Below are 20,675 nucleotides of genomic sequence, written 5' to 3' on the forward strand. Positions count from 1 at the left end.
AAACCTATTGAAAATGCATATTCAGGATGATTAGGAGATAAACAATATTATACTCAGAAATACCTGTAGTCCAGATTATTAAAAAATATGTAGTACATAACTGATGGCAAATATTATTCATAGTAATCTTGCATGTTTGGCATCAGAAGTCACTAAAGATACCAGAGTAACTTAAAGTGATTCTGCTCACTTTTAGAAGTCACAAATTTCAGAAATTCTAGAATGGTAATTCCAAATGTAATTTCTTTAAAAAAAAAAAAATTGAGCTCCTGACACGTCAAAGTCATATTACCAACATATAAAGGTACTGAATGAAAATCAGACCCCAAAACCATGCCAAAGACTACTAAATGTGTAAAGATGTTCCAGTTTTATAGGCATTTTCCCTCTCCTCCAAAGAAATGCTATCTAAAAATACATGTATTCTTAAAACACAGAGTTTTATCATGTTGTTTTTATTACTCTAAACAGTTGGTGAACATAAAACATGTTACTTTGGACTAATTTCTGCACAGAAAGTTATACAACATCATGAACTTCAGAGATTAGTTTACGAATATTCTTGACCCAACCTGTATGTCATTACTATTCACCATTGATCTCACAAACTCTTAATAGTTTAACCATGGTGGAAAGCGGTTATAAGGTTTACCTGTAATTCAGTTCTAAGCTGCTGTATCTGGCCCATCAATTTTTGCATTTCTTCTCTTTGCATCTCTTTCTCATGCCGAAGGTCTTCTAACTCCATGCTATTTGCAGTATGGCTATCCAGACCTTCAAAACCAGAGCCTTCTTTCAAACTGCTAATCAATTTTTCCTTAGACTAAAAAGGGGAGAAAAAAAATGATTAAATGTGCAAAAAAGATTAACAAATCAAAGTGATGAAAATGAAAGATTTACATTTTACATAATGAATCATATGCAAAGTCCTTTACTATGGAAATGTATATATGCCTCATTTATAGAAATAAAAATAATGCAGGGCAGCTAGGTGGCTCCACAGATTGAGAACCAGGCCCCTAAAGACATGAGGTCCTAGGTTCAAATCTGGCCTCAGATACTTCCTAGCTGTGTGACCCTGAGCAAGTCACTTAAAACCCCGTTGCCTAGCTCTTACCACTCTTCTGTTTTAGAACCAATACCCAGTATTGATTCTAAGGCAGAAGGTAAGGGTTTTAAAAAAAAAAAAAGGAAAGAAAAACAATAGATACTTGCTGTGGGACAATCCTTGGAAGTTAATGCCAAAGAAACATATTATAAATGAAAGAAAATAGGATTCTAATTGCTGATACCTCTAGTAATAAACTCCTGAGATGATTTTTTAATTAATTTTAATTTTATTTAAATTTAATTGAATTAATTTAATTTTCAAAAATAAAATGAATCATGTAGTACAGCAATGTTCTAGAAGACCACATAAATATAAACTATGTATAACTTGAACATTATTTTAATATGATATAGTAATAATAAACTGGCATTTATGTAACACTTTAAGAGTGGCAAAATGCTTGCTCTGTGCCTAATATTTTACCTGATTCTCATAAAAATCCTCTGAAGTAAGCAATCCAGATATATTATCTGTTTTACAGAAGACAAAACAGACTCAAAGAACTTATTAAGGGATTGTATAGTTGTTGTCAAGGCAGAATTTGAACCAAAGGCTTCCAGACTCCAATTCTAGAAATTTATCTATTAAACTTCAAAGTAAAATCCACCTCACTAATAATGTTACACAAATTGTCTCAGAGTTAATTTTCTGATATATCTTGACAGCAAAAACTATAAACCTTATGCTCACCTGAAGTATGCGAGAAGCTTTTTGTTTGTAGTCAGTTAGTTCTTGTTTAAGGGATTCAACACTGGTCTTGGATGTTTTGACTTGCTGCTGCAGTTCTTCAGCTCTCCTCTTTTCATCCATGTATTTTCTTTCTGCTGTGGTGACTGCTTCTGCCAAATTCTGATGTTCCATTTCTACTTTACTAAGACGAGCAGCAAATTCACTCTGAAAGAAAAGTTAATACAATTATATTATTCTATCATTCTTGTAGTCATGGATTTTGAAGTCACACATTTAAGAATCTACACATATTTACCAGTTTAGTACTTAGGCCACAAAGAATAAAAATAGGTAAAAAGTAGTTCCTGAAAAGACTAATGATGGAGAATAATGGAGAATATGTAGTCTATGGTATTCTAGAATGTCTAATATAAGAATAATGCAATATTTATAAAGGAAAAAGTCTCTTCCTTACATGATAGATGACCTTGGATGACTTTTAAAAATTTATTCCTATTTTTAAATAGATATTTTAAAGTAATCTTTAAATATAAGGAATGTTTTAAAAAATCAGACTTTAAAATTACCTAGCAAGATGCTGTAACATTTCTGGGCCCAATCACCTTTTAAAAAACATTAGCAGCTATAAATGCAAAGTCATTCACCACACACACCAGAACAAATAGGATTTTGGAACATAAAACTTGAGAAAAATTGCTTTGTCAGACCATATGGAAAGGAAGGGGTAAAACTAAACTTACAGAAAAGTGGAAGAAAATTTAGAGATTCTAAACATGGCGCCAAAACTAAGCATTTTATTAAAGGGGAAAAGGAATGTTTTATAAATATATTAATTACATTAATTCATAAAGAAATTAGAGATACAAAAAAAATTACCTTTTAGATCTCTGAATGGGAGTCCATAACTCTGAATGGGATCCCATAAAAAAAGATTAAGAAGGTAAAATGATGACATAAAAATTTTAAGTTTTTCTTATGTTTAATTTGTTATTAGAATAAAGATAAAATTTTTTTCAAAATTTTAAGTTTTTACACAGACAAAACCAATTCAGTTAACATTTAAAGAGAATATAAGGTTCTCTCATAAAATTCTCATTTCTAAGATATATAGGGAACCTATCCAAATTTCTAAGAATAAGAGTTATTTCTCAATTGAAAAATAAAAGAATACAAAGAGGCAGTTTTCAGAGTGAAAAACTAGGCTGTCTAATATTTACTTGAAAAAAATTCTTCACGTCACTAATAATTAGAGAAATGCAAATAAATTAAAGCAATTTTGATATTCTACTTCAAATCCATTATATTGGAAAACCAGACTTACCAGACCTTGCATCCTGGGGGCAAAATTCTCTAGCTGGCAGATCCAGATTTAAATATAATTAGGAAATGTTTAACAAAAGGATCTATTTCTACTTAAGTTTGATACTGGGAAAAATTTTTTTTAAAAAGGAATATATAAAATCCTGGAAACAATGTAAGAAAACAGACACTGTTTCTCATAACTGTGAACTGGCCCAGCCATTATGGACTATGCTCCACTCAAATTATTAAATTGGGCATATCCTTTAATCCAGCAATACCACTACTAAATGTATATTCCCAAAAGATAAAACAAAGAGGAAAACAACTCATGTGTACAAAATTATTAACAGTGGCTCTTTTTGTGGTGACAAAAAAACTAGAAATTAGGAAATGCTTATTGGTTAGTTGGGGAAAGGGGAACAAACTATAGCATATGAATGTGCAGTAATATTATGCTATGAGAGGAGGATGAGAGGAACAGTTTCGTGGAGAACATGGAAATATATTTTATATAATAACACATGTACTACCCATATCATATTACCTGCTGTCTTGGGTAGGGAAGAGAAAGTGGGAGGATTATGGATTGTAAAATGTCAGAAAATACTTACTGAAAATTATACTGACATGTAATCTGGAAAAAAAATTAATAAAAAAAAGGGGGAGGCAGTTTCAGAAAAATCTAGGAAGATTTGGTGATGAAGAATGAAATGAACAGAATATACAATATTATATAACAACAACATTATAAAGACAACTTTGAAAGATTTAAGAACCTGGACCAATCACAATTCCCATGGCCTCATGATCAAACATAGTACCCATTACCTGAGAGGTGATGGACTCAGGAGAACAGATTAAGACATAATTTTTAGGATATGGCTAAGGAGGGGATCCATTTTGCTTGGCTACACATATTTGTTACAAGAGGTTTTGTTTGGGTTTTTTCTTTCTTTTTCAAGGGAGGAGAGGTAGGTAGGAAGAGAATTTTTATTGACTGAAAAAAATTATAAAATTTAAGAACATTAGCCCATCAAGAAATAAACAATTTTTCAAATTTGAAAAAATATTATATTCATTGTCTCAAAACATGAATTCTGTTAACTCAGAATTGAGCTAATTTTTGTAATTCTAAAGTTACCAACAATAATTTTAAGAATTAACAGAATTAGTGAATGTTTATGAAACTGTAAATACACATATAATACACACATGTATATGTTATATACATATATGTCACTTACTTTATCATATCTTTCACAAGATAAAAAAATTAAAACATTCCATTTGATAGACTAAAAATGTTTAAGTCCAGTTTATTTGTCTAAAGAAACAGGGAATTTCTTGAAATGATGCACTGAGTAGTTCTGTTAGAAAAGATACACATTAGGGCAGCTAAGTGGCTCACTGGATAGAGCCAGGCCTAGTGACAGGAGGTCCTGGATTCAAAATTGGTCTCAGACATTCCCTAGCTGTGTGACCCTGGACAAGTCACTTAAACTCTATTGCCTAGACCTTACTACTCTTCTGCTTTAGAACCAGTACACAGTATTGATTCTAAGCAGGAAGGTAAGTGTTTTTAAAAAAAAAAAAAAAAGAAAGGAAAAGATATACATATAGATAGAATGAAATGATACTGGAAAAATAATTCCCCTTATAGTGTTTGCCGTCTAACCTGCATCTGCTTGTAATTATCCTGCTCCCGCTTCAAAGCAGATTCAGCATCATGTAATCTTTCTTGTAGAGTTTGCAAAGCTTTATTTTGCATACTGTTCCCTTCACTGTGATCTTGCAGTAGTCTAAAAGAAAGTATACATTTATCCATTCAGCAAACATTTATTAAGCATCTCTGTGCAAAGCTTTTTCCTTTATATGACTGGCTATCAAAATACCTAACTATAAGTGATTACATAGACCAACTTTTAAAAGCATCTCCTTATACCTCAACCCACTGACAAAAAGATGATTTGGTTAAATTTTATATTGAAATATTTTCCTTTAGTTGGAAGCTAAAGCCAACATTTTAATGCATCAGAATATAAGCACTCATCAAGTTTACAATTATGTTATAGCAATATTCTCATACTGGATGATTTGCTGTACTTAGGATGCTGCTTTTATTCTTAGCTAAGGGTTATTGGGTTTTAAGTTTTTTTATTAAGCATTCTGAGGTTCAAAACCTGCCCCCTGTAGTAAACATTTTCATAATAAATCATAAACATTTTCAACATTAAGAAACAAAATTTCCTTTTTGGAACATTTGTAAGTTGTATTTAACTAAAATAGTAGATTTCTGGAACATTTTTACAATATCCTTTGAATGACCTCTCATCTCAAGCAATTTGAAAACTACCGTGATTTTTCACTCTGTAGTATTTCTAAGGCTTCAGTTCGAGTATTCAACAGGTGATCAGCTTCCTGTAATCTCACTTTCAGCACAGCCAACTGGGAATCCTTTGCACCTATTGCTTCAGTCAGATCATCAACTTGAGCTCGAAGTTCTCGAACTACCTGATCATTCTTAGAATGGTCTACATTCCATTTCTCCACCCTTGCTCGTGCCTTGTTTAATTCTACAAAAGAAAATATTTAATCATGATAGATCACATTCCTATAGTGTGTACACATTATTAACTGAATAATTTGTCATTTCCAGCAATTTGAGGACTGTGAGACAAGCAGTAAAATTTTATTCCCATTTTACAAATGGAAAAATTGAGGCTCAGAGGTTCTTCCTGGATTTTAGCTCAGATCTTGTCATTCTAAGTCCGGAACTCTTTTCTAGTATGGCCCTTTTTCCTTCTAAACTACAAATATAGAGAAAAGGAATCTTTTACCTTCTCTAACATTAAACTAACATATATTCATTACCAAAACCACCTAGTAGAAAGTATTTTAAAATTAATTGCCCTAATCCTTTTATCTCATCAGACTCATTTCCTTAGTTCTACCATACATATCCATAAATAAAACTATTGAAAAAGAAAGGACATGGTATTAGATGCCCTATTTTAAGAATCTAGTTCCAAATACTTGTCTAGAAGTCAAAGCTAGTTCATGGCAGACAGCTAAGCACCAAAAAGACAAAAGGATTTTTCATTCCCAACTGAAGCAAGGGGAAAAGAATTCTAGGAATATCTCAGGGAAAAATTACCCATCTCCAAAAAAAAAGATAACACAGAATGGGTCTACTTCAGAACACTTTTTTAACAAATGATGCTAGTTGGAGCAGCGAGGTAGCTCAGTGGATTGAGTTAGACCTAGAGACCAGAAGTCCTAGGTTCAAATCTAGCCTCAGGCACTTCTTAGCTGTGTGACTTTAGGAAAATTACTTAATCCCATTGCCTAGTCCCGGCTTCTTTAGAATCAATACAAAGTATCAATTCTAAGACAGAAGGTAAGGGTTTCAAAAAAGAGAAAGAAATGCTACTAGATGTAACATAAAACATAGCCCTTAAAATCACACTGGGTATTCTTTCCCATTACCCTCTAACATCAACAGCTGCTTTTGGCACTCAATTTTTCTTTAATGTGATGATGTATACAATTCATAGCAATCATTATACATGTGGCTTTCCTGGTGTTAATTAATTCATTCTGATGATGACTATAACAATATAAATTGAGAGAACAACATCAAAAAACAAACAAAAATGAATGTGTAGTTACAGGGAACTTGGCCCAAAAAAAAGATATAAGGAGGCAACTTTTTCCTATCTCTCTGGAAAGGTGAGGAGGGGTTAAGGGATGTGGAACATTTTTTATAACATCAACTTTTTTTTGATGTATCAATAGATTTTGCTAAAGTTTTCTCTTCTTGCTTTTTTTTTTGACTCATGGTTATAAGGAATGGTGTTTTGGGGTTACAAAGAATAGAGGGAAACAAAAGCAATATAAAAACAAAAACTATCAATAAAAATCTAATTTTTAAAAGATTCAAAGGAAAGAAGTACAACTTTTTTCATACCTAAGTAGTCTTGGTTGGTAAAATTTTTAAATATACTAGTATTACATTAACACATCTTTTTGCCTCATTCTTCTTGGCTTTACTTATGTCACCCACAAGGATACTTGCTATCTATCGCTTTATCAGTCTCAAGACAGACAAAGACTTTCTCTTTTCTTCTATCTCTTCAGATAACCCAATCATATTTATGATCATTCCTATCATTCCCGAGGGCCTCATCTGATATAACTTTAGGTTTCAGCTGGGGCCTATTTATTTTCTCACAAGAAGTGGCAAGGCTTACTTTCCAGTCATACCTGGTATGGTATTGAAAGCAAGAGATGACAGATTGATTAGCAGCTTAAATATAGCACTGGCACTTCAGAAATCTTAAAAGAGAAAGGCCTCTAATAAATTGAACAAATTTTCTATGAAGAATTTATGGAAGAACATGCACAAAACTACAAAAGACAAGGTAGCAAAGAAGGATGAAAATCTAGGCTAAGGAGGAATCCACATTAGTGAGCAATAATATTAATCTTGAGATACTGTGTGGTAAGGCTGATCTTCCAATGTTTTCTATTTATTCACATTAAAAACAAACAAACAAACAAAAAAGAACCTTTACCTGGGGAGCAGCTGAGTGGCTCAGTGGATTAAGAGGTAGGCCTCAGATACTTCCTAACTGTGTAACCTTGGGCAAGTCACTTAACTCCCATTGCCTAGCCCTTACTGCTCCTTCTACCTTTATTTTTATTTATTTTTATTTTTTAAACCCTTACCTTCTGCCTTAGAACCAATACAGTTCTAAGGCAGAAGAGTGTGGAGGGGCTAGGCAATGGAGTTTAAGTGACTTGCCCAGGATCACACAGCTAGAAAGTGTCTGAGACCAGATTTGAACCTAGGACCTTCCATTTCTAGGCCTAGCTCTTAATCCACTAAGCCACCTAGCTGCCCCCTTTAATCACATTTTTGTGTGTGATTATACTATATACTATACTAGTGATGGGCAAACTTTTTAAAGAGGGAGCCAAAGGAAAGGAAATGATCATCTGTCAGTCTGTTTCTAAAGCAACTCTTTCAAAGTTTCATTGTATTGTATCCTACTCATTAAATTCATCAGATTAGGAATAATGTCACCTCGTTGCATAGAACATTTCAGGGGGCCGCATCTGGCCCGCGGGCCATAGTTTGCCCATAGTCTCATTGTGCTAAGATTTTTAAATTAACTCTTCTAGTTTTAAAATCCATGTTCCTAACAAAAACAAAATTAGAAGGGAAACAACAAACTGGGAAAAAAAATTTTCTAATTTATTTATTTTTTTGGATATTTTCTCCTAGTTACATATTTCACATTCTTTCTCTCTCCCCTAAGCCCCTCTAGTCCACCTTAGCCGATGCACAATTCCACTGGGTTTTGCATGTATCATTGATCAAGACCTAATTCCATATTAATGATAGTTGAATTAGTTATCATTTAGTGTCTACATAGGGAAAAAATGTTATAACAAAATTCTCTGACAAAGGTCTAATTTCCCAAACATATAAGGAACTAATTCAAATGTACAAGAAATCAAGCCATTCCCCAATTGACAAATGGTCAAAGGATAATGAATAGGCGGTTTTCAGATGGAGCAATCAAAACTATCAATGACCACATGAAAAAGTGTTCCGAATCCCTCCTGATTAGAGAAATGCAAATCAAAACAACTCTGATATACCACCTCATACCTAGCAGATTGATCAATATGAAAGTATTGGAAAATGATGTTGGAGGGAATTTGGCAAAACTGGGACACTAATACACTACTGGTGGAGCTGTGAATTGATCCAACCATTCTGGAATGCAATTTGGAATTATGCCCAAACGACTTTAAAAGAATGCATGCAATCCAGCAATACCACTAGCTAGGTTTGTCCCCCAAAGAGATAATAAAAAGTATTCATAACCGCACTCTTTGTAGTGGCAAAAAATTGGAAAATGAGGGGATGCCCTTCAATTGGGGAATGGCTAAACAAATTGTGGTATATGGTGGTGAAGGAATACTATTATGCTGTAAGGAATGATGAACTGGAGGAATTCTATATGAACTGGAAGAACTCCCATGAACTGATGCTGAGTGAAATAAGCAGAACCAGACACAGAAAGTGAAACATTGTGGAAAGATCAAATGTAACAGACTTTGCTACTAGTAGCAATGCAATGATCCAGGAAAATCCCAAGGGAAAGAATGCTTGCCACATTGAGAGAAAGAACTGTGGGAGTAAAAACACAGAAAAAAAACACATGCCTTTTCAACTTGTTTATATGAATACACGATTTGGGGTTTTGGTTTCAAAAGACTGCTCTATTGCAAAAATGAATAATATGGAAATAGGTATCAGGTTATAACATTTGTATAACCCAGTGGAAGTGCTTATTGGATCTGGGAGGGGGGGGAAGAAAATATATCATGTAAACATGGAAAAATATTTAAATTTTTTTATTTTTAAAAAACAAAATAAAATCCATGTTTCTACATTTTGATGTTGCCAAATAAACTAGTTGGCAGTACTTAAAAAGATTTCATTTTTATTCTGACCAAGATAATTTACTCTCATAAGGGAAATATGCTCCATTTTATAAATTACATTTAAATTTTAGCTGTTGAATCATTTTTTTAAAACCCCTACCTTCTATTATCTTAGCATCAATTCTAAGACTGAAGAACAGCAAGGGCTAGCCAATCGAGTTTAAGGAACTTACCCAGGATCATAAAGCTGTGAGTATCAGAGGTCTTATTTGAACTCAGGTCTCCCTTATTCCAGGCTTGGTTCTCTACTACTTGCTACCTAGCTATTCCAAAATAATTTTTGATTTATGTAATATAGAAGGAAATCAAAGTAATTTTCTGATTTAGATTGTACCAATTTTTTAAACATGAAATTCTATACCTTCTTGTGTTTCCTTGGATCTTTGAATTAATGAAGCCATTTCTTGGTTTAGAGATTGAACTTCATTCCTTAGGAGCTGATTCTCCAATCGAAGATTCGATAATTCCTGTGACCTGCCATCATCATTAGCACAAAAGCTTCGATCACTGGGTTTGGCATTCAGAGATGTATTTTCCTTTGCTGCATCCACTTGAGGTCCTACTCCAGAATCTGAACTGTCTGAGGTTTCTGTGAAAAGGGAAGGAAAAGCACCTATTACATTAGTGTATGCATTAAAAATTATGTTTTCAGGGGGCAGCTGGGTAGCTCAGTGGATTGAGAGCCAGGCCTAGAGACAGCAGGTCGTAGGTTCAAATCTGACCTCAGACACTTCCCAGCTATGTGACCCTGGGCAAGTCACTTGACCCCCATTGCCTACCCTTACCACTTTTTTGCCTTGGAGCCAATACACAGTATTGACTTCAAGACAAAAGGGTTTTAAAAAAAATTATGTTTTCATATCTTTCATACTACTACAGTTATTATGAAAAGCAAACTTGAAATTCTTCAAGGATACTTTTATTTCCACAAATGGGGCAGAGGGAGCCCTAAATGTTTTTAGGACCAGCATACACTTAACACATGATGATAGGAAACAGAAAAAATATCATGAATTTGGAAGTCAAAGAAGAACAAAGGACATTAGGGGGCATGTCCTTAAGTAATAAAGTAAGAGAGTAGCTTTGGAGTCAGACCAGTTTTGAGTCCTGGCTCCAATTGCTAGCCATGTAACCTTTGGAAAATCCCTTATTCTATGCTTCTGTTTTCTGATTTTGTTTGAACCTCAGTTTTGCTTCTTTGCTATCTGTTTTTTTTGTTAAATTACTTAATGTCTCCAGGGCTCAGTTCCCTCAACCACAAAATGGGCAGTTTGGATCATATGCTTGCCAAGGTCCCTTTCAATTCTAACATCTATGGTTTTACAATTTACTAACTGGGGGAAACTGTATTACTTACCTCAGAGGATAGTGAGGATCAAATAGATACTATACCCAGAAAGAAAAGCTTTATTATCTACAAAATGGCATGATATATGAGGCACTTTTATTGTGGAAACAGGCCAAGAACTTGAAATTACCAAGTTTTTTTTAATGGCCATGAAATATAAGAAAAGGAAACTCTTCCTCTCCCCACAACCTTGGCTTAAAACAAAGAAAAAAAACCCCATTCTAATAGAAAGTTCAAGTTTAAAATGGGGTTGGTGAAACTGATTCAGAAACAAAACTGTGTCCTTGAAACTAAGGTTAATCTACTCAGAAAATATAAAAGAAAACACACTGACCCAGACAACCTGGTTTTCATTTTTTCAAAGATGATATTAAAACTGGAATGGATGCCAGTGAAATGAGTACAGAACTTAAGAAACAGGAAGACTCAAATATGAATCCTACCTCAGATATGTTCTAAATGTGTGACCCCAGACAAGACACTTAACCTTTCTGCCTCGGTTTCCTCAACTGTAAAATGGAGATGATACCAGCATCTATTTATAGGGTTAAGATTAAATAAGAAAATGTGAAAAGTGCTTTGCAAAAAAGTGTTACTAAATATTAAATTGCTAAATGTTAGCTTATTGCTCTAGTTATTAGTTGGGTAGGTACTGTGCAGGTGGAATATTTGCCACACCTGAGCTGCATTCCCAGCATCCTTTTAAATTACATCCTCATTTGACATACAGGGGCTTGGGAGATAAATTTGGCTGAGACCCATGCTGTGGGGCTCTTTTTTAGAAGAGCTTGTACTTTGCTTTGGTAAAGTGCTGCAGGTGTGAGTTTTTGGCTCTCTTTGCTTTGCTCACTTTACTGACAAAATCCTTTCCCTTTCTCCTCTAATTGTTGTTATTATTAAATTATATGTATTTTTTAAAATACTAAGAGTATTTATTCATTTTTACTCCTACAGTAGTAATAAGTTATTAGTCATTACCTACCCTAAGCTCAGTTTTACAGATGAGAAAACTGAGGCAGATCCAGGTCCAGAAGTTAGGTCTTCTGTTGATAGTGCCCTTTTCATTATATTACAATTATTTAAACTAAAAGTAAAAACAGATTTTCATCTTTGTCATCTGAAAAAATATACCATTGCTGGGGGGACAAAGTTGCCAATATTTAATGCCTTTACACTATCTTACAAAAATGCTAATTTCCAGATGACATTACCTTCAAATAAGAGCACATGACAACTGAATTTTTCAACATCAATCATTAAATGTGACATATGTAACTGTGATATGAAGAATATTATAGATAGTGGCCCAGTGAATAGAGATATGAAGCTGTAGTCAAGAAGTACTAAGCTCAAATCATGGATCTACTGTGTGACCCTGGGCAAATCACTTAACCTATTTACCTCAGTTTCCTCAACTGTATAATAGGTATTAAAGTAGCACCTACCTCCCAAGGTTGTTGTGAGAATAAAATGATATATCTGAAAAAGCACATAGCACAGTGCCCAGGACATAGCAATCCCTATATAAATGCTAATTCCATTTCCTTGTAGTCTTTCAAAATATACTTAAGTGTAAAGCTTTTTAATTTTTTTAACCCTTACCCTCTGTCTTAAAATCAATACTAAATATTGGTTCCAAGGCAGAAGAGTAGTAATGGCTAGACAATCAGGGTTAAGGGATTTGCCCAGGGTCATATTACTAGGAGACCACATTTGAACCCAGGCCCTCCTATCTCTAGGTCCAGCTCTCTAACCATTGAGCAACCTAGCTGTCTCTAAGTGTAAAGCTTTAAAAGCTGAGAAAACTTTCAGACCATAATAAAGACAGATGCTGAAGGCTTCATATGAAAACTTGGCATATTGCAATAGTATTTATCATGAACACAATATTTTATCTCCATGGATACTTTATAAAATTCAAATAAGGATATACATTCTGATGTATTATCCATACACCCCAGAAAAAAGCTTTGCAATCTTGATGAATGACTGATACCATTGCCATGGACAGGGCTATTTGGCAGAAAATTCCAGGAAAACACTCACAAACATTCTTTTATAACCTGACCTTGATTTTATTGGGGCTCCCAGTGAAGAAATCCTTTCTTCAATGCATATCAGCAATTGCTCTGTGACTGGGACTCTAAAGAGTTGCCTGAGGCATTTCCAAGGTAAGTTTCTTGGCCAGTATCATTTAATTTGCTCTGTATGTATTTGATGCAGTAATACAATCCAGAGATTCCTGAATCTAAGTCAAACTCTATCCATGACTACACCAAGCTGCCTTACACTTCTCTAAATAAAAAGATTTATTATTTATTTGTTTGTTTGTTTGTTTGTTTGAAGCCCTTATACCTTCCTTCTTGGAATCAATACTATGTATTGGTTCTAAGGCAGAAGAGTGGTAAGGGCTAGGCAATGGGGGTTAAGTGACTTGCCCAGGGTCACACAACTAGGAAGTGTCTGAGGTCACATTTGAACCCAGGACCTCCCATCCCTGGATCTGACTCTCAATCCACTGAGCCACCTAGCTGCCCTCTAGATAAAAAGAAGAGAAACTTCTAAAACAGTAATAGTCACACAAGAATTTCCCCAAATGTCAATCTTATCTTAGATCAAAACTCAGTACAAAAACTTCCATTGCAACCAAACTTCCACTCAAATAAAAGCAAGCAGTCTCAATTCAGAGCTACCTTTAGAGCAATATCTAATAGAAATTTTGGTGGGGAAAATCAATGGTGATACAATATAGAAATGTTTATGACCTAGAAAAGGATTGCTAATAAAAATGAGTACATAAAGACTTTCGCTATCATTTGCATATATCTATTTATACAAACCTAAGAAGGTATGGTGCTTAAGTTTCTATTACTGACTTGTTATCAAAGGAAAAATTGAAAAGGATAGAAGCAGTCATATGCTCACAAACACTGTACAGATTTTACAACAAACTTTCATGAATAAATTCTCAAACCATAAAAATTGCTTATGATGAATATGAGTTGGTTGTCCAAAATAATTTGCCAATATTTGAATATCCTTTATAATTCTGTGCTGAGAAAACAGCTTACTTCAAATTGCAACTTTGGATGAACTACATAGATGTTACTAATCCTAAGGGAAGGGACTATGTCTTCCATTTTTTATCTCCTCTGTAATAGCAAATACAGTGCTCAGCACTTCCACTCAACAGAAGTTGCCTACCATACAATCCCTATGTTACCTGAATCATCTGTCTTATCACAAGTATCTCTTCCATAGCACTCTTGCCACCATAGATTACTTTCCTTATGCTGATTGATGGGTCTTTTGATCTAGTTTTATTCCTCTTTGAAGAAATAAATTTGAATTTACTGTTCCCAACTCCCATGCACAACTAAATACCAAGAACAAAGTAAAACTGACATGGTAGAATTTAGTAGATGCACCTACATAATTGATCAAATACTATATACTCCTGTGTGTTCAAGGATTCAAACTTTTAAAAATTCACATCATTAGAAGATGTCATTTTTCAGAACTACTTTTTAAAAATCATTTTTCTATATCACCATATAGATCAAATATTAAAGTCCTAACTAGATGCCTCATTGTAGCACGGAAGTGACTCTAGATTCTCAAAGGCAATGCAAGCAGCATGGAAGCTAGCAAAGTTTTGAATACAGATATGGAGGCAGCCTGCATATCATCCAAAGCTCAGTTAAAGTCTGGAGATGCTTTTCACTGAGTTGGCTATAGGATCATGAATTTTTTTGGCCATAGCAATTATCAAAGACTGTCATGTCAGGAAAGTCATAGAGGTGTCATCTCCACTGGAGGAAGGAGTAACCACACCAACAAAATTATGGACCACTGAAATGTCACATCTGGGCCATAGATTTTGGTCAGTGACAAGCCCAAGAAAACAAAGGTGGAAATATTTAAGTGGGGGGCGGGGGGGAATGACAAACTCCTACTAATTTTATTAAAATGGCAGAATTGGGCCCCATCAACTGCTATGAAGAAATCACTGCAAACTCAAACTGCACCTATCGTGTTGAAAAGTATACAGATGTTTCCATTCACTAGCCACTCCAGTCTTCTTTTTTGTAGATGGAGTGATGCAAATAGAGAAATACTAATCTCAAAGCTTGAGAAATCTTGAGAAGCTCTTGTTTAACTACCTTCAAATCTTTCCATCTAACTTAGATTTAGTTTTCTTGTTTCCTTTTGCTTTTATTGGTAACAAAAATAAAAATAAGATGTTGGGGAGGGGGAGGCATAAATTCATAGAATACAATCTTTAAAATTCCAGACAGTACCATTTTAAAATCTCATATTATTTTGGTGTACTAAATATTTGGTAGATCAATTTTGGGCTAAGTTCTAAGATTCTGTGCTAAATAAATGATTACCTTACATGTAACATTCAAGGCCCTTTGCTGTGAAAACTCTAAATATCGGTGTTCACTGTTGTTACTCTAAGCACAGGCTGCTGTTCGATTCTGGGCCAATTATCTCTGGCCAGGTATCCCTTGGACTAGGAATAGACTAGAGGAAGATGGATCAGAAATATCACTGGAACTTCTTTTTGCCATGGTTTCATATCCAATTTATACTATTGCTTTCAATACTGTAATTCAAAATGACATATAGGACTAATTAGCTACCATGGCCTTGACTCCTGGTGGAGTTTTCTTCAGAAGTTTTGATGCTGGGTGCACTGGTAGACACAGAACTAATGCTTGATGTTCGAGAATGACTCTGAGTAGCTGCCTTGCCCCTTTCTTTTTTAGTTTCAACCCTTCCATTAGGTTCCTTCTCAGAACTATTGAGAAAATCAAATAGCTGTTCATCATCAGGTTCAGACTTTTTTCTTCGTACAAAATGGGAAGAAGGTCTGGGAGAAGTATTTTCACCCAGCTGGGAAGTCTCCACTGATGTCCTAGATCCCACTTTCACATTTGCAGTCCCTGCTAAAATGGTAGCCTTCTGATGTCTAATGTGATCTGCTGCAGAAGAAATGAAATTGGTTTTAGATACAGTCTGATATGTCAAGTCTGTATTTTGTTGGTGTAGTTCAGGATATTCAGTGTCTGTGTTAAATATGATGTTACTGATATTTTCCTTTTTACTAAGAGCTGTTGCAGCCCCTTGGTCAACTCTGTTCAGAAGGTCCTCAGCCTTTCCAGCAAGATCCACCAACCAAGACATGATGAAAGTTGAGGAACCCTATAAAATCAAAAATAACAAATTATTAATGTAGCATTGGACTTTTACCAGTATTGTCATTACAACAAAAATATGAACATAAAAAAGATAGTAAGCCAAAATAGGTAGTAGTTATTTTAGGGAATAACTAATAACAAAATTATAATAGTTAATTTTTTAAATGGGCTGATAATTCCACAAATATTATGTGTACACTAAGAATAAGGCACTGTGGGTAGATGATATAAAAAGTACAGAGAAGAAACCAGGAATCCTGCCCTCCTGAAGTTTAGTCTTTTTAGAGTTTGTTTTAAGGATATTGATAAGTATAATGAAGTAAAGAAAACAAAGTCTCCCTAAAATAGACTAAGAATAATGCAACATAATGTTGCAGAAAGGGCACTGAAGTTAGGAGGGCAAGGGTTGACATACCACTTTTAACATCAGTTGTTTTGACCAGAGATAACATTTAACTTCTCTATCTCAGTTGTCATCTATAAAATTGAAATAATACTTGTAGTATCTACTTCACTGAATTGTTGTCAAAGCATTTTGCAAACTTTAGAGCTATATAAATGTCTGTCCTTATCATAGTCATCAGAGTTATCTTTAAATTTGAGACAGGGTAGTTCATATTTTTAACATTTAAACCTTAATTCAAGTAAATGAACTAGATAAGACAAAATACAAGATGATGAAACTAGGAGAAAAACTAAAATTACCTTAATACCAGCCTAGCCCTCTTTCATAATAATCAAAATGCATTTATTATTTATCTCCTGCCTTGTACTATAAATTTAACAATTTGCTCCAAACTAAAAGCATTTGCTATGAAGCTGACTGCCCAATTAAATAAATACTACAAACTAATACAGGACAACTTTAGGCACGTGTCCTATAAAAACAAAAAAGAGAAAAATGAGAAAGCTATCAAGCTAGTTCTCTTTAGTCAAGCCTTCTATCAACTGCAAACTAAAGGGGTGATTCCTCCATCAGACCTTCCAGAAATGACGAGAAAAAAGGTGGCAGTACCGTGCCTAAGCCAGAGCCATAACTAAAAAGTCAGTTTTTAAGTTCCTGACCTAAGAGACTCATTACAGAACAGAATATTAGAAAAGGGAGGCCCTAAATTGGAGTTTTAAAAACTGGGATCCATACACTCCAAAGAGTCTAACTATCTAGTTGGGGAGGAGGGGGCGGGGCCAAATTTCGATGGTTAAAAAAAAAAAATTACATCTTGACATCAACGTAATTGACATCTTTTGTAATTCTACGTGACTCATTTTACATTATTATTCTGAGAAAGAAGTTCATAAGCATCTCCAGACTGCCAAAAGGGTTCACAACACACACAAAAAGTTCATACCTCCAGACCTTTTAAAGAGGCAGAGGAATGGGGAGAGGTCCTAGGAAGAGGAAGTAAAAAGACCACAGGTGGGCGGGGGGTGGGGGGAGAAAGGATGGATCGGCAAGGGAAAAGAAAAAGAAGGGGTGACAAGCCCCACTTTTTGCTCCTGGCTGGAGAAAGATGGGGTCTGATCTCAACCGTTAACCGCCCACCCGGGCAAAGGCCTCAGGTCGCGTCTCAGGTCTCACCTGACTGCGTCAGTCCCCGGCACCGAAGCGAAGGAATGAACGCCTTCCTTCCTCCTTCTTTTCTCCTTTTTTCCCCCCTCCTCCTCCCTCCGGAGCTGGAGGAAGGAGGAAGCCACGGGGGTACTCGCGTAGATACCAGGACCAGCCAGGCCGCCAGGTCCCCGCTCTCTCTTCCGGGAGACGTGGAAGGGCGGAATGAGGACCCCAAAACAGAGTGCCCGTAGCACTGCCAGAGCCAAACCTTTAACCAACCGAAAGGCGAAGTCGCCTAGAGTAGCAGGGTCCTAGACTAAGACCACGCCCTCGTTTCTCTGACTGGACGAATGTCAAGCAATCAATCGTTGAGGGGGCGGGACCAAGAGCGCACGTCACTTGCGCAGCCTACTAGGGCCCCTTGTTAACCCACTGCTTGCTGCTGGTGGTGACTGTAGTGGCTACAAGTCCAGGCCACGCCTACCATAGGCCACGCCCAATTAAGGAGGGGTCTAATGGGTCCTCCGAGGTGAGTGAAGGGAGAAGGACCTGTTAAAAAGACTTATACAGTCCGCCTCCTTCATATAATCCTGGTCAAGTGACCTCACTGGTAGTTAACTCTGCTTACTGAACCAATAGCCACCTGAAAGAGTGAGGAGGGCTGCAGGGTTATTTTTTGTAACCTGCAAGAAGGAGCCTCCCCATATGCAATTTCAGTGACTAAAGTCTGAGCTCTGCTTCTGGAAGAGTAGAAGCCAATCAATCAAGGAGCTTTTATTTATTTAAAAACCCTTATCTTCTTAGGATCCATTCTAAGTATTGGTTCAATGGGAAAAGAGCAGTAAGAGCTAAGCAATTAGGGTTAAGTGACTTGCCCAGGGACACAGAGATGGGAAGTGTCTGAGGCCAAATTTGAACCCAGGGCCTTCTATCTCTAGACTTGGCTCCCAATTCACTGAGCCACCAACTTGCCCCAACAAGTTTTCATTAAGCCTACTAATTTGCCAGAGGGCAGAAGGTAAAAGGGACAGCAGAGGATGAGATGGATAGATGAGTGTCATGGAAACAAGGAATATGAACTTGGATGGGCTTTGAAAGATAATAAAGCACAGGAAAGTCAGCGGTGCTATGATCCATGAAGCCACAAAGAGTCAGACACGACTGACAACAACAAAAAATATCAAAAAATATTTAAAGCAGCTCTTTTTGTGGTGGCAAAAATTCAAAACTGAAGGGATGGCCATCTGCTGGGGCATTGAATAAAAACTGAACAAATTTTGGTATGTGGTTGTACTATTGAAATGACTAACAGGATAACTTGAGAAAAACTTGGAAAGACATATGAACTGATGTAAAGTGAAGTGAACAGAACCAGGAGAACATTGTATACAGTAACAGAAATATTGAATGGTGATCAGTTGTTAAAAATTAAACTATTATCAGTAATGCAAGGATCAAAGATAACTCCAATGATGAAAAATGTTCTACACAGTCATAGAAGAAACTGCCAGTGTGAATGTAGTTTGAACCATACTATTTCTCACATTATTTTCTTCATGAGTTTTTTCTTGCATGTCTTCTTTCTTTAGAATTCTCATGTTTAGCATAAAACCTAAATTTAAATTCTTATAGTAGCAATAACAAAGATCATTGCCAACCCAAAATGAAGGAGAATAGAATTGTTTATAATGTTTGAAAATTTATTCTCTTCCCTTCATAACTTCCTGTTAAAGTTGTTAGGGAATCTAAGTAATATCAAAAGCAAATCCATCATTTTACAGATAAACTCAAAGTGAATTGTCCAAGATTATGTCCAAGATATGTATCAAGAATCATAGTTATTTAGTAGCAGAACTAAGACAAGAACTCAAATCCCTTTATAATAGGCACTGAATAAATATTGAATGAACCCAAAAAGCATTATATCCTGGAAAGAATTTTTGAGCACCTAGGCTTTGCTAACAAATAGCTATGATCCTAGACAAATTATTACTTTATATACTTCAAATTATTTTAGTTTATCTGTCTATGAAAAAGGATTAATAATATCTTTCCCATCTACCACTTTCAAGGGGCTTTCTGAGGACAAAATGAAAAAGTTTAAAGACATTATACAATGATTCTGTGTATAATGCAAGACAATATTATATATTGGGGGCTAATAGTGCCATATAATTTTAACACTGGTGCTTTTACAAAGGAATATATTTACTTCAGAAGCCATGATCATAAATATATAAACATATTCCCCCAATACAGGGGAGGCAAAATCCTCTTCCCCTTGTATCAACTCAGTCTCTGGGAAAGGAAAAAGGATTAGGTCCATAGTTTAGCTCCATTCCCAGAGAGCATAGTCCCAGTTCCAAAAGTGAACCCCAACCCACCACCCAGGAGTCCCAACCACCCTAAACTGGCTTTCCCAAGTGCTGAAGGCATTGCCTCAGGTGCGAATAAAGATCTCCAGCCCACAGACTTTCACTACCTTCTGGGGGGGGGGGGGGGGTGAAGCCAGTGCCCTAAGAGCATCTGCTCAGGCAAAGGCAGTGCCCTAGGATTGAATAACGATCTCCAGCCCAGGCTTGGACCTCCAGTGAGGACCCCGTGCAGACCCAGCGCAGCAATGGAAGCAGCCCCAAAGACTGCTGAAGGAACCTCGGGCAGAGGGGCAGACCGGGAACTACCAGGAGGCCTGACCCCAAGGACAAGGAGACCGGAGCCCCCAGGAGCTTGCAAGGCTACAAGAAACACATATGAGGCGGGTAGACACACACAAGTTCAAGGTTAAGGGTATGAGCAAAATCTTTTGGGCAACAAATGAGAAAAAGAAGGCAGGAGTGGCTATCATGATCTCTGACAAAGCCAAAGTAAAAATAGATATGATTAAAAAAGACAGGGAATCATTACATCCTGATTAAAGGCAGTACAAACAATGAGGAAATAACACAC

General features: G+C 35.8%; 1 protein-coding gene across 1 annotated transcript in view; it reads right to left on the reverse strand.

The window, feature by feature from the left end:
- Positions 1-17,923, reverse strand: part of GOLGA5 (golgin A5) — a 34,559-nt gene extending 16,636 nt beyond the window's left edge. The window contains exons 1-7 of the mRNA XM_044665037.1: positions 17,757-17,923; positions 15,620-16,181; positions 9,984-10,211; positions 5,457-5,676; positions 4,779-4,902; positions 1,802-2,005; positions 653-823 (exon numbers count right to left, since the gene is read on the reverse strand). Of these exons, the coding sequence (XP_044520972.1) occupies positions 653-823; positions 1,802-2,005; positions 4,779-4,902; positions 5,457-5,676; positions 9,984-10,211; positions 15,620-16,163 (1,491 nt within the window). The 5' untranslated portion in view covers positions 16,164-16,181; positions 17,757-17,923. The remainder of the gene's footprint in view (positions 1-652; positions 824-1,801; positions 2,006-4,778; positions 4,903-5,456; positions 5,677-9,983; positions 10,212-15,619; positions 16,182-17,756) is intronic.
- Between the last annotated feature and the right edge of the window lie 2,752 nt (positions 17,924-20,675).

This window comes from Gracilinanus agilis, chromosome 2 (assembly GCF_016433145.1).
Source record: "Gracilinanus agilis isolate LMUSP501 chromosome 2, AgileGrace, whole genome shotgun sequence".
NCBI lineage: Eukaryota > Metazoa > Chordata > Mammalia > Didelphimorphia > Didelphidae > Gracilinanus > Gracilinanus agilis.